General features: G+C 38.6%; 2 protein-coding genes across 2 annotated transcripts; one reads left to right on the plus strand and one right to left on the minus strand.

Moving 5' to 3' along the window:
* Nucleotides 1-2,330: 2,330 nt before the first annotated feature.
* itk (IL2 inducible T cell kinase) lies at nucleotides 2,331-9,996 on the minus strand. The gene is made up of 17 exons (XM_084941678.1): nucleotides 9,601-9,996; nucleotides 9,406-9,510; nucleotides 9,170-9,251; nucleotides 8,904-9,029; nucleotides 8,643-8,680; nucleotides 7,784-7,935; nucleotides 7,605-7,670; nucleotides 7,431-7,485; nucleotides 6,970-7,049; nucleotides 6,537-6,679; nucleotides 6,326-6,400; nucleotides 5,825-5,993; nucleotides 5,530-5,746; nucleotides 5,379-5,443; nucleotides 5,165-5,283; nucleotides 3,010-3,167; nucleotides 2,331-2,917 (listed from the first exon to the last, which is right to left on the minus strand). The coding sequence occupies exons 1-17, from the start codon at nucleotides 9,736-9,738 to the stop codon at nucleotides 2,852-2,854; spliced, it is 1,854 nt and encodes a 617-aa protein (XP_084797804.1). The 5' UTR covers nucleotides 9,739-9,996; the 3' UTR covers nucleotides 2,331-2,851.
* A 1,676-nt stretch (nucleotides 9,997-11,672) lies between these two features.
* On the plus strand, nucleotides 11,673-14,950 carry med7 (mediator complex subunit 7). Its single transcript, XM_084941703.1, has 2 exons — nucleotides 11,673-11,867; nucleotides 12,580-14,950. The coding sequence occupies exon 2, from the start codon at nucleotides 12,589-12,591 to the stop codon at nucleotides 13,348-13,350; it is 762 nt and encodes a 253-aa protein (XP_084797829.1). The 5' UTR covers nucleotides 11,673-11,867; nucleotides 12,580-12,588; the 3' UTR covers nucleotides 13,351-14,950.
* Nucleotides 14,951-15,320: the final 370 nt, after the last annotated feature.

Raw genomic sequence — 15,320 nt, forward strand, 5'->3', positions numbered from 1 at the left:
TCTTAAAGAGACAGTCACAGTGGAGCACAGGCGATGATGAGAGGAGCCCCGACATGTTGATTCGCTTCATTTGAGCTTCTAGTTTTCTGCTTAAAAATACTTTGGGTACGGATAAATACATAATGCGTTTCAGGCTTTTAAATTGATAACATGAAAAGCTGTGGGTATATGTTGTATGTATAGGGAAACTGAGGGTAACCTCATTTAAAGGAGGCGGTGGTAAATTCTCAGTTCTCTGTATGAATTCTAATTACATGATAAATAGGATATAGAAAAAAGTAAAGGGCCCTACTTCACCCAGCTTGTACTACTATTTATAATTATGAATTCAAGTTGCATGTAGTAGGCCTATACGTGTTAAATATTATTGTTTATTATTTCAAACGTATGTGTTGAATACAGTACTTTATAATGACATCATGCTATAACCTTGATTCCAGAAAACTTGGGATGTTGCGTGAACTGTTTAAAGACCACAGAAATCCCATTTTCACTTGCAGATCTTATAAACCTATTTTTTATTCACACAACAACATAGAAAACATATAACATGCTTAATTTGAGAAAATTACTCATTTTAAGCAAAGAAATCACAAAAAATGAATGATATAGGATTGTAGTTGCTCGACATTCCTGGGTTTGATTTGTAGTATTTTCCATTTCATTAGATGCCAGATGTTTTCATAGAATAGAATAGAATAGAATGCCTTTATTGTCACTATACAGTTGTACAATGAGATACAGAACATATGGAGAAACGTCTGTACTGGCCAGTTCTGCACCCGGACTCCTCTACCATATGTAGCCATATGTTGTAATTGAGTTGCCTTGTGTTGTGTTCAGTATCGGCTTGATGAAATATGCGAGGCCTTCTTTGAAAAAAAATACTGTGCAGAGGTCTTTAGTCACTCTTGATTTCTTGACTTTCTTGTAACCTCTTAATGTGGTCTTGAGTGATAGTTCTTCAGGCTTTCTGAAGGTCTTTCAAAGTTTTTCTTTATACATTGGCTGCTTTAACACGTCAAGCATTGAAAAGCCACCAAGGCACTCAAACAATGAACCAACATTCATTATATCTGCAAATAACACACAATTTAGCAACAAATCAGTTTTAAATTGTATCTTTAGAACCTGAGAGATGTGCCTGACCCTTCAGCTGATCCATCTACTGTTTGCCAAAGCCGCATCCGAAATGGTGTCAGTGGAAGGGTGTCAAGAAGACATCCTTATGGAAGGGAAATGGAAAGAAAAGGCTGAGGTATGGCAAATTACACTGGATTTCCATTCTCTGCACCTTTTTTCCATTTTTCTATAATGGATATTAAAAAATGAGCGGTGGCTCAAGACTTTTGCACATTGCTCTATGTCCCAGCAGGAAACTGCAATTCCACGTCTTGCTACTATCCTCAGAAGAGAATGCGTTGGCTGACATGATACAAGAGAATTATTGATCATTTGATATGGGAAAAAAGTTATTGTGCCTGTACCAGAAACTGCAGTTTGTTGACTGGCCACTGGAGTCTGGCTCCAAAAGTGAGTCATTCCAATAATGTATGGCTTATTTGACTGAAAAATTGATGTGGGTATAGACCAGCGGTCCTCAACCTTTTTTACGCCACAACCCGGTTTAATGTCAGACAATATTTTAACGGACCGGCCTTTAAGGTGTTGCGGATAAATACAACAACAACAACAAAAAAAAGATACGACCAAGACATAAACTGTGGTATTTTGTAATTATAATAATAAACATGAATTCACTGTGTAATTGTGTAACTTAATTAGCAGCGTCCTCCTGAAATGCACCAACAACATTGAGAGTAACATCCTCCTCTCTGCCTCTTAATGCTCTCTGGTCGCTATGGTAACGTGTAAATATTTCTTTCAAAAAAAGACACGCAACTACAACACGGGAAAAGACCCAGGGAAACAGAGTTAACGATACAAACCCTGAAAACCATAAATTTCACACCCGAGGCTCAACTCTGCCCGGTACCAAATGGTGGCCCGGGGGTGGGGGGCTGCTGGTATAGACAGCTGTAGAAGTTAGAGTCACACAACCTTGTTCATGGCGTGGGTGCGATATGGAGCATTTTTTTGTTAAATATAATTTCACAAAAACATGACTTCATCTCTGGATAATTGTAGTAATAGTCTATTCAAGAAGACTGTGCTCCACCTTTAGCACAGTTTCAATGAGTCATATTACTTACCACATATTACGATGGATCCGAGCAATGAGTAATAAATAAATCTTGACCAAATGTGGTCACCTGTGACTCCAAAATTAATTCATAAAAAAAAACATGACTCATGACTTTGTTGTAGCTATGTCCATCTTTTATATACAGTATATGGATGATCATCAAAAATATGACTGTTGTGGCTAATGTCAGTGAGCTCCATAAAACAGGAAAGCCTTTTGCATGTATTTCTAAATATATATAACATCTGGCAACTTCAATAACTTCTTCATATAGAAACAAACATATTTCTTATGCCAAGATTTCATTATTGTAGTGGAGGAAACTAAGACAGTGAGAAGTGACAAGATGTAAAACATTCAGTTTAATGACAGTCAGCTGACTGAAAAGCAAACGTCTCACTTTTATATGGCATATAGAATTACTCAGACCTTTACATGATTCTGCAGGAAGCACCAGTAGCTGTGTGAATGGACTGTGTGAGCCCTCTCAGGGGATACTTACAAAGCTACGAAAGAGATAAAGTGCAAAATCCAGGATATAAAATTGTTTTGGAATAATCTAACTTTACAAATGACAAGCAACTGGTTACAGTAAATAAATAAAATAAATATTATATATAAAAAAATCACAAATCACATGTTGGTTCAGGCGTCTGAAAGGGAGGCCAGCTCGTGAAAGAGGAGCCCAAATGTTGGGCGATCGTCTGGTTTCTAGGAACAGAACAGAAAACAAACGACAGTTAATCGTTTGCTCATTTTATGATCAGCAGAAGTTCTGCTTGAAAAAAGGGTAATGTCCTCACCTCCTTCCAACACCACTCCATGAGTAGGTGGACAGAGTCCGGGGCCAAGCGCGGCTTCAGGAGCCTCAGGCCTGCGTTCAGGGAGTCCACCACTTCTGCATTAGTGCGGTTCTCATAGGGGAGTCGGCCTTCGTTGTACACCTCCCACATGAGCACACCTGAAGAGGGGCGGACACGGAGACAGCACTTGTTAAACAATATGGAAGCATTTTAGTCAAGAGGGTAGGAGCCTTGTATCGTTCGTTTAACAGTGAGCTACTCTAGTCCAGTGCAGTGTGTTTTTATTTTTTTTATATAACTGAAACATATTTATTTTTAGCCTCATTTGAGAGTAATTTACTACAGATCAGAATTGGCCAAAATTGTTGCTACCCATTAAAAACACACACACACACACACACCTACACATGAGACACACACACCTAAAATTTGCTCTGCTGTAAGTTCTTACTTTAAAAGTAATTAATCTCGCTTTCATTCAATACAACAAATATAGTCGTCTGCCTAAAGTATTTGATCCTTAATTGTAATATTGTGCAGCTGAGCAGTTTTTGTGATTCTTCACAAGAGGACGCCCACCTCCCTTTCACCCACTTACCTACCCCCACACACACCTAAACACTCACACATCTCTGTAGGTTGTTTGACTCTTCATGTTCAAACCGCTGCGGTTCATTCAGGTTTGATGAACACGTTTTCCCCCCACTGTGAGTTTCAGCTTTTTCCACACTCGGCTCAAATGATTTTGTTTCAGTCCATCTTGTTGGAAGTATGTTTCAGATCTTTATACTGTTGGAAGAAGCAGCATTGGCCTGTGACTGGCACAGAGCTCTGGCACAGGTACATAAATGTATTTCACTCCAGATTATCTTGATGAAATCCGTCGTCCCCGGCGTTCGTTTCTTCAAAAGCTTCTTTTTTTCGGCAAACTTGGAAACTAGTTTTAAATCCCAAACTTCATCCACCAAGAACCGCTTTGACTTGTCTAGTTGTATTTTATCAAACACAAGTTTAAGGTTTTTTTTATAATCCTCTTTCAAAAGCGGGGTCTCTTTTTTCAACCTTCATTCAGAAAGCGACGTATGGTGTCGACAGACGCTTTTGCACTTTGATCCTTTAAATCAGCTCTGTTTAGTCTGGAGTTAATGTTCCTCTGGTAGCCTCATCCACTGAAGCCGACATGAAAGAATCCAATGAAAGAGTTTCCTAATATTCTTAGCAGCTGCAGTCTCAAGAACTTCACACAGCCTGTAGATGGTCCGACTGTCTCTTTTAGTTTTAAGCCGTTATTTAACCAGGAAGTAAAAATCTTGACATAAAGAATCTTTTGAAAGATGGCTCAGACAAACTTTTCCCCTCTTTCTCCTGCCCATCATCAGTGTAACAATGATACTATACAGCTGGATTATTACTCTTTTACCATTTCAATGCATAGAATCATGATTGAAAACACTTGTGTGACCAATGAAAAGCAATAGCTTGCTTAAACTGTCACTGCAGTTCATTTGTTTTTCACGATTTCTAGGGGACGTCAGTAATTGGATCCAGACCTTTTTAGAATAGGTCATAATTCAAATCTGTTTAGAAATAGAAATAGTAACCCCTATTATAGAAGTTATAATATGTTTTATTTTTACTTAGTTTTAGCACATCCGTTTTACACAAGAAAGTCATAACTTCAAAATACAGAATCTTTTTTTTCCCCAAAGATGACGTCAAGCTAAAAGATTTCTGTCTGTTTAATCTCCTTTCAAACCTCGGCAATTGTCTGAGCTTATTGTGCATCCACTAATTGTCACTGAATCATGAAAATGGCTAGCTTTTAAGCTATTTTATATAAAAATTTACCAAAAAAATGGCTTTGTCCTGGATAACTGCAGTCATAGTCTGCCCAAGAAAACTGTGCTCCAGTTCGAGCACAGATTTTTTTTTTCACAAGATAAAAGGAATTGTTTAATATATAACGTCTAAACCACTGCAGTGTTATTTAACTACAGTTGAGCACATGTGCCATCAGGAAAACAAATATGATTTAATCTGCTCTCACCCAACCTGCAAAACTTGCCAGACGTCGCAAATGTTCCGTAAGAGCTCTGACGGGTGAATCAGAAATGCAAACCAAACAGCTGAATGGCAGACAAGCGCCCAAACTCACCGAACGACCAGACGTCAGACTTGGTGCTGAATTTGCAGTATCTGATGACCTCTGGGGCTGACCACTTGACAGGGAACTTGGAGCACTGTGAGCTCGTGTACTGATCATCAAGAACAAATCTAGGGTATGGAGAGTGGACACAGACCACAAGCTGTGACTCACTGTGACATTAATGTTATATAATAATTTAAAAAACTGATCTTCACGAACATACCTGGTCATTCCAAAGTCCGATACCTTCACCTCATTGTTCTTTGAGACGAGACAGTTCCTGGCAGCCTTTGGAAGGAAGAAAGGAAGGATAAAGTCCTCTAACAAAGCAGGGATATGAAAGTGTATCGTGAAAGAGCACTTTATTTATTTACCAGATCTCTGTGGATGAAGTTGGACATCTCTAGATAAGCCATCCCTTCGCTGACATCCAGACACATCCCCAACAATATATGCTGAGACAAGGAGCCTTTCTTTTCTCGCAGGTAGTCCGTCAGGCAGCCGTTTTCCATGTACTCAAACACGAGGCAGATAGGAGAATGCTGTGTGCACACGCCATACAGCTGTACCAGCTTAGAGTGAGAGAGTCTCCTGTTAAAACACACACGCACAGATAAACTGAGTGGTTTCAAACTCATTTTACAGATCTCCACCATGAACTGTACTTACATCATAATCCGTGCCTCTTCTTTAAATTCCTCGTCTGACATGCACTCTTCTCTTACCATCTTCACCGCTACCTTGAGATCCCTCCAGCTCCCTTCCAGCACCAGTCCAAACTGGCCGCTGCCTATCTCCTGACCCAGTATCAGCTCCTCAGGGTCCACTTCCCACTGATCTGTTAACCAGCAAACCAACAGTTAACCAAAGCATCCACACTATAGCTCAGTTAAATAACCATAGAGTTAGACTTCTTCATGCAAGTTTCACAAATAAAAAAGGACTTTTTTTTTTTGTCATTTTCACTTGCTTTTTTTCAGCAAAGATTAATTTGTATTACATTGGTTTACATTAAAAGACAAAAGGGTGGAGTTACAGTTACTTAACAGCCCTGAAGTGTAATTCTGTGCAACCCACCAGAGGTCAGCAAAAACAAGATTCACAGCAATAAATTAGGACTGCTTGGAGCTTTAGTTCAACAAACTTCAGCCATCACAACAAGACTTAAACCTTTTGCGATATCAGTAGAATCCTGGGAGCAGCGTCCACCTTGAGAGACGGGGTGTCTCAGCCGTGTTATTAGCCCTGCCACAAAGAGAAAGAGACAACGGGAAATTTAAAAAGCAGGACCAAGAATTTAGATGTTTCATAAGATGAACTTCCTTTATCCTTTGAACTTTTTGAAATAATGCTGTTGCATGAGAAAAGCTGGCACACTTACCTGCAGCATTGTGCTGGTGGTAATATATGAGCTCAGGAATGGTGCTAAACAGGTACTTCTCTGCCAGGTAAAAAGAAGCTGGGCTCGTTTCGGTCTGTCTGATTTGGTAATGCTTCACTCTCGGATTCTTCTCCCCGTTAGACCTGATGAGAATATATGCTTAACTTAACAAACATTTTTAAAGCAAATGTTTGCCTGAGCAGATGATTACACATAAACATTGGAAGATCAGAAAAATATCACAAGTTTACACTAATCTTATACTTAATTCTCTTTGGTTACATCTTTAACGATCACTTAAAATGATTGAAATCCTATGAGCCATCAATTTTTTTTCATGATATAAGTAACCATATATGACTGTTTTAATTATAGAGTTGTTTGATAGATATTTTTTAAGTAAATTCATAAGAACACTATAAATAACAGTTACCCTGGTGCTTTGGTGAAAACAGACACTGTGTACACTCCCGCCTGTCTTGAGTCCCGCACCATGAATGCACCTTCCTTACCCTAAAGACAGAGTAACGAGATCACATAAGATTTCCCACGTTCTGCAGTGCATTCTGTAACACGTCTGGCGGCCGTTTTAATTCAAAGACGACGATGGATAACCGTTTTCCCTTCCTGCTTGCAAAACTTAGCAAAGCAGGAAATTCAACATTGGAGGAAACTTTGTGGTTGTGAGAAATTTTTTTTCATGTTCTATGTCAAGTCGAATTGTCATTGTGCAGGTGCATATGCAGCGATTTTGCAAATGCAACATTGCTGTTGGCGGCACAGTCGCATCAAAATGCACTGTGTCATACAGGGGCTAAATCTTGCCTGTCGTCATCATATCAAAATCATTATTTGAAATTTTATGGCCAAACAGAACTGAGTTTTTGTTTTTACCTCTTTCATTAGTAATTCTTCTGCTTGCGCTCTGCTAATGTTTTTGTTGTACCATCTGTTGAGAACACATTAACAACAATTGAATCAGTTTTGGAGGGAAAACATGGTAATTCATTAGCAGCAATGAACACTGCAAATTAAAATCTCGAGTAAAAGAAATGAATTCAAACTCACTCAAATCTTTCAAAGTTGTTGATGGATTTTTCAGCTACGTACGTACTGGGCACAAAACCCGAGTTCCTAATGGGTGACAGGAAAAGGGATTTAGCTAATGGTTCTTCTTTTGAAATGTACTGCTATTTTTTAATGTAAACAGTTCAAATGAATTTGGCATGGGCTGTAATGCGCTTTACCCTCTCTCATCCTGTACAAGCCACCAGGTGGAATGGGAATTCTTAACCAGGAGATATTCCTGATCTTTCTGAAGAGGTAAGTCATTGTCTCCCTGTGGCGTGTAGTCTTGCAAAGCGATGACCTTCTGTTGCCCTGAATCTTCCAGCTCCATCTGGAAAGGGAGGAAAAAATCTGATTTAAAAACCATTTGTACAGGTATGGAAGCTGCAAAAACATTTTTTTGGCAAACATAAGTCAAAATTTTGGGTTATTACCTCTAAATTTCGACATACTATCATAAACTTCTGAGATAAGATGAGAAAATAACTTGAGATTTAGAATCATGAAGCTGAAGTTTTGCAATAAGAACCCCAAATTTTGAATTTAGCTCTGCCAATCAGGAAAATGTTTTTTAAGTGGTGGAAATAACCTGGTGCAAATTATTGAGAGGTCTGAGTGAACTCTTCCCAAAAAGTTCATACACAAATACGAAATACGAAATTTCAAATGAAATTACATTTTCATGGTGCCAAAGGAAAAAGTATCAACAAGGATTTTCATTTGACAAACTTTAATGTACTTCGATTTCTTCTACTATCTATCTATTTAAGTAAACACTCAAACACATGTGCGCTGAAACAACTACAGAGCTGCTGCCTGAACACACAAAATCAAACCACAGACACAGTGGTTAAAAACCAATGCATGACCTAATTATTAAATATGTAGAGAGAAACTGTGTTTAAACGTATTGCAGACAAACATGACAGGCATTAAAACTGAAAAAGTGATTTGGTCTCCCTCGCTTCATTGGAATATCAGTAATAACCACAATAACATTTCAAAAGCTTGTGTCGTTTGTGTTTTAGATGGTGGTACCTCTGGCTCCGGGAGGCTGGGAAGCGGCTTTTTAGAGGCTGTAGGGGAAACAGAAATGTTAAATTGGAGAGCTATTTGGCCCATCTAAACTCACAAAGCAACAACGGTATGAACTGGATTAGGCAAAACGAAAGCATTTAGTTCAAGTTTACTCTAACCATATGTGCGAAAGCCATACAAACATCTTAATTCAAATGGAATCGCTTCCACAAATCATTGGATTCACGAAGTAGAAGAGAAGGAAAAAGAAATGCTACAAACCATAGCCCACTGGGTCGTACACGTTGCACCCAGTTGCCAGTTTCTCTGTTTGCTGGCAGCATCTCCATTTTCCATCCATCCAGAAGTTTGGGTGGTATTTTGGAACTAAGTTGTTATTCTTTGTCTCTACATCAGACAGAACAAGGGAAATATTGTTTGAAATATCCATCCACATGTGTTTGCAGTTCATACAATCAGCGGTTTATCATCGACTTGTCATAGTACTATTATTATTATTTGACTGGTGATATATGGTAATGGCTTACCCTCTTTAAGAGCTCTGACCCACTTCTGACGGCAGTCATTGTCTGGTGCAAATATGTAGAGGTAATAACTGTCATGAAAAACCTGCAGAAGAATTGAGATTTTAAAAAAAGGTTATATACGTTGTCATTTTCAGTCATACTTCACCATACACTGTATATAGTGTGTATGACGCAGTGTTTAGTAGATTTTAATGCGGTGACAATTGAGTTGGTCTCTAGGAAATGATGAATCTTACCTGAAAAGGGTACTTAAAGCTGCATGGTATGGGCACATCAGTACACACAATCTCCACGCACTTAATTCTGGACAGCTCGATACAACCTTTCAGCAAAGGCTTTTTCTGCAACAAAACAGCTTAGATTACAGCAAACAGCCAAGAGTCTGCATTCCTGAAACAGCTCTACAGATTAACCGCACATACTGTACTTACCCCGGGACGACGTTCAGAATACTTCAGGTCTTGGGTATCCAACACAAAAAATCTCTCTTTATAGTTACAGGGTGACACTCGCTTCTTCTGTTGAGATTTTTTGATCAGAGTTCCCTTCAAAATCACCCTGGGGAACATTTTACCAGCTATGAGAAGCGCAATGAGAAATACTGCCTTGTTTTGTCATACCAAGAGAGGCGGCATTGCCTACAGCATGCAGAGACAGAGTAGCAGTGAGTGTACAAGAAAAAAAAATTGAGGATGATAAGTTGATAGATAGAGTTTCCGGCATAGGGTTGTTGCACAGTAAACCACATCCTACGGCAACAAATGCGTTGTGCAAGTGAAATACACGCGTGCGCGCACATACACACAGTTCAGGGTGCTCGCAGGCACTTTCACTCACTTAGTGCACGTTGCAGTCAGCCACTATGAGTAGTGCGATCCCCAGAAAAAGGATGACTCGTTAACCTTTATATTTTTCAACGCTTTCCATCAACATTCACTTCAAAGGTCACGGATGTGTCCCACTACCACAGTGAGGTTAGGGTTATAATGTCAGCATTGGGCAAAGGGGGGGTTCAATCTAAGAGGGCAAAAAATGGCATAAATGATTTTAACTTGAAACAAGAAAGTAATAGGGGAAAAAACAAAACTTTTTACTGAGATTGTGAGATTGCAAGAAACACACACAAAAGAATCTGTTTTTTTTTTTCCTGCCATAATTAATACATTTAGAGTTTGGGGTTACGTGTTCATTACGTGGTCAGGATTTGCCCTGTTTTTTCTCCATCACTGCTTTTTTCTCCCTTATATTTTACTTGGTTTTTTGGGGGTTTGTGCAGGAAAAGAAGGTTAATAATAATAATACAGGTTATAATATAGTAACAATAATATTGTAACAGTAATGATATGGTAATAAGAATATGGTTGGGCTCCATTAATGATTTTAAAGTGACCGAAAAATTTCAAACTGCTGAGGTAGTTCTGTCAACTTAGAATGGAAGAAAATGTAGTTAAAGTTAAAATCTGAAAATATTTTTACAGTCACACCGAATGAAAGATTTAAAGGATACTACAGCACCACCACCAGGAAAGTGTTCCAACAGATTGGTGTGGATTGAATGAGTTGGGATTGCAATTTAATTTCATTTCATTTCATTTAATTTAATTTCATTTCATTTAATTTCATTTAATTTCATTTAATTTCATTTAATTTAATGTCAAAAAACAACAACAACAAAACAGATCCAAAAAGCCAAAATTATAAAATCGGCTTTGACTGTATATTTTTATACAGTTTGAACTGTGTAAATGTCAAAATTCAAGGCTCTTTCTTCTTTTGTCAATTAAAAACATTTCCAGAAAATACCTCAATTTAACATTTTTAGGAGTTAACATCTGTGCTGTTGAATGGGAAATGTTCAGCAATTTTGTTCCATATGAGTATTTAATAAAAGAGAATATTTGTCATGCTGTATGTAAATAAGTGCAAATAAGTGTAAAATAAGTGTAAAAGTAGATGTGAAGGACCGTGTCACACTAAATAATTTATTATCTAAATCTAAAGCTCCAAACTAAAAATGTGGAAAGTTGTCATTTGTTTTAAAGATGTGACAGAATCAGAAGGGTGAACTTCAGATGCTCAATACACTATAGTGTTTAAAAGCATTCAACTGTATTTTATTCTTCTTGTTGTTTTAAGCCATATATAAGTGATAAATTGGGGGGAAAACAAAAACAAAGGAAAGTTTAGAAAATTGTCTTATACTGACACAACGTTAAGAATAGATCCTTGCATTTTTAAGCTTTTGTCTCTTGTATTCGTAATAGTTTATATCTATTATAATTTCCTCCACATTTTATTTACCTCTTAAAAGTATCGGTGGCGTTGTAAACTGCTGGTTTGCTTTGACTAGAAAAATATTTGACATTACCAAATGATAACAGGTGCTGGAGATGGTCACTATTGTAAAAAGACATTAGTCCTGTACAAAATAAACTTCAAATTAAGCAATTTCCTATCAAAAACTACAAGATCAAGCGTGGTATCCTCACACCCAATCGGTGTTTAGTTTGTTCCATTGCTATCGTCCAATCCGCGGGACAAAAACCAATGACGTCGAGCCAATAGCTTAGGGACTGAAACGAAAATCTTGTTAGTGTGGAATGGAAGGAGCTAAACTAGCTACAAGCTAATGGTCGGACCTAACGGACGTCTATATCTAGCGTCTTATATCTTCAGCGACTAAAGAGTTATTTGAAAGGTGTGTATAAATATCATAAGTCTTCCCCCTTTTAACGGTATTGTGAGTTAGCATTATATTTGGTGTAGCTATTTAACTCGTTAGCGGAGGTTAGCAGTTAGTCAGTCAGTCAGCAGGTAAGCTAACGACTGCAGTTAGTTGGAGAGTAAAGGGCTAACGTGTTGATAAAACAAACAAAGGTTTGCGACAGTAAATGGTAGTCTTCACTCAACTCTATTCCCATGCAGACAGCGTTTAACATAAGTTATATGCAGATATTTACCGTACAGACAACTGGCTGGGAAGTTTGTGTTAGCATAAGCCTCTTAGCACATCTTTCGAAGTGATGGTCTCAAACAAACACTGAATTTGTTTGGAGTTAGTGCAAGAAAACTATTTAGACACGGCTAACGTCTCTGCAATTAAAAAGCTATGCCGTCTTTTTGCGGCAAACATCCTGCTCCTTGTCTACCTGTGCCCCCAATAGTGAAGTGAGAGACACCTTTTCACTACGCCATTTTTTTTGTGTAACAGTAGAGTAAACCGGAGACTTACAAATGACACTGATGAACGTTCTGTTATATTTAGGCACATAGCCTAAATTAATGTGTTTGTGTTCAACTACTGTGAACTCTAAACACTTTTTAAAAAAAAATTAAAATACTAAATTGCAAAACCTAATGTATGTTGCTTTCCTTTTTATATATATTGACACGGATTCTTGTGCTTTCAGGTCGGTATCATGGGTGAACCACAGCAGGTCAGCGCCCTGCCTCCTCCACCGATGCAGTACATCAAAGAGTACACAGATGAAAACATCCGCAAGGGTCTGGCCCCTAAGCCACCTCCACCCATCAGAGATAATTACATGATGTTTGGCAACCATTTCCAGTGTGATGACCTCATCATCCGGCCTCTGGAAAGCCAAGGCATTGAGAGGCTTCACCCTATGCAGTTTGACCACAAACGGGAGCTCAAGAAACTGAACATGTCCATTCTTGTGAACTTTTTGGACCTTCTGGACATCCTTATCAAGAGCCCTGGTAGTATAAAGCGTGAAGAGAAGCTGGAAGACATAAAGCTTCTGTTTGTCCATATGCACCATCTGATAAATGAGTACAGACCGCATCAAGCCAGGGAGACGCTAAGGGTGATGATGGAGGTCCAGAAAAGACAGAGGCTAGAGACAGCAGAGAGGTTCCAGAAACATCTGGAGAGGGTGGTGGAGATGATCCAGGGGTGCCTTGCCTCCCTGCCTGATGACTTGCCTCAAGTGGAAGGTCAGGATGGTGCTTGTGATGGGACAAAGAGTGCGCCTCCTGCAGCTAGTGTTGGCTGTTCATCTGGGCAGGCCACCAGGCTGAAAACAGAACCTATGGATATAGAGGAAGCAGCTGCCAGCTGCATGGCAGCGAGTCAGCAGGAGAAGAGCATCCCTACTTCAAGAAGTGACAAATGGGACAAGGACGCTGCCATGTGCAGCATTATTGATGAACTAGCATAGTTTAATATTATGTTCTTTCTTTTTTGTCGTTTCTTTGCTGAACTCTGTGTAAATATGGCACTTTTGTACATGGTATACAGATTTTTTTTTTTTTTTTTTTTTTTTTTTTTTTTTTTTTTTTAATAACTGGTTATGTCACTGGTCTTTGCTCCACAAGTCTTTAACATGACTGCATTCTGCTATTGAGTTATACATATTTGGTTGTAATACATCTCTGTTCTCATGGTTTCATGCACAAGAGTGATTTAGAGAGTGAACATGTTATACCTGTGGTTTTTGCCATACACAAAAAATGTGTGCCTGGGGCCTCAAGAATTATCAGCATTAATTCAAGTGTAACCACACTGTACAACAGTGATGCTCGGTAACCTCTCTTCTGACTTGGGAACTTTCAAAACACATCATCGACAAATGTTTCTTACTGCTAGCTTGAAACAGCTGGTGAGATAAAATGTTGGGCGCAACATTTTATCTCATTTCATCTTTGCTGTTTATGGCTTTCTCAACTGCATCGGTTCTCAAAGTTTTTCTAGTACGTTTAATTTTAATCCCCAAACTCCACAGTTTTTATCCAACCACTAAGAAAAAAAGTTTTACTTAAAGGTCACATTAAGAAAAAAAAATCCACTCAAGTTTCACTTCACCTTGTTGATTATACTGCACCAGTGTTTCCCGCCATGCAGGTAGTGTGAGAACTGCTGCTCTAATAAGATGAGCACTCCAGCAAGAGAAATGCACAGTCATGCTCTTGTCCGTGCGTGTCAGTTAATGTGACTTTATTCATTCACGTTTGTGTTGTTTTACTAGGTACCACACAGTAAGGCTGATGCCTAAACCTTTAGTTAGAAGTCACCAGTGTACTCGTTCACCCACGAAACTTGAAACTATGACAATAAATGCTGTCACATTAACGGGAAGCTGTGAATGTCAGAAATGGACATTTGAGGGGGCTAGCTGTGTTTTCAAGGGCCCCATTGAATGTTGTTTTTATTTAAAATGTAGAAATTCTGACTAATTCCTGAAAACATATTCCCAGAATAGAAATTTTAACATAGATCAGGTGGGGGTGCTAAGTTTGCATAATTGTAATAAACCCAATAAACAAATTTGCTGTCAGAGTGCAGTCATCTCACAAAAACATAGAGGGCTTTATTAGACCCGTCAGAGCAGAGTTGCATGAAAACTCATGTAAATGCTGGACTGCCTTTATGTTTGAAATGCATGATTCTTGTCACTGATTTGCAGATTGTGTAATCCATGGAGAGTCGTCACACAAAAGTCATGTATATTATGTAAAATGTCAAATAATTCTGACCCCCTTCCCTCTTTTATAGGTTTTCATAAGCATACCTAACAGTATAACCAGTTTTGTGTTGCCTTGCAGCAGATTGCTCTTACACAACTGTTCAGGGAAAGAAATGTGAGCCTTTCAACTGGTTGCTTGTAAAGCAATTCAAATGCACATGTTTGGTTGTTGAAACTGAAAATACACCTCAGGCTGGTGATTGCAGCGCAGATTTCACTACTTGCGTTTCTGTGATGTTAACTGAGGCATCTATGTAACTTGCATAAGTTCAATAAATCAGTGCGTGATACACAAGATGTGTTTTGGCCCAATTTTTCTTTTATTTGAAAAGACAACCCAAGGTTGTTTCTCTGAGAATTCATCAAGGATTTCTGTTCTAACGTCTGTGCAAAAAGTGTGCCGTTTTTGAAGCAGGCAGGAGTCATGATGTGTGTCGCTCTGAGACATAAAGAGTCTGTGTATTTGGCCAGTTGCAAATTCCAGCTTTATTTCATTGACCTAGAGTAAATGCTCTGCAGCACACTGCATTTTATGTAATGGCACAAACTGTATGCACATTTTTAGCTGTGCATAGACGTTAAGCTGTGTTTGTGTTGACCTTTTGTTTTAAACGACAAACAGGATGGACAGAACCAGGTAATATGCACTGATCCTTTCACCGCAC

This window comes from Perissodus microlepis, chromosome 2 (assembly GCF_051167445.1).
Source record: "Perissodus microlepis isolate ML-2025 ecotype Zambia chromosome 2, ASM5116744v1, whole genome shotgun sequence".
Classification (NCBI taxonomy): Eukaryota; Metazoa; Chordata; class Actinopteri; order Cichliformes; family Cichlidae; genus Perissodus; species Perissodus microlepis.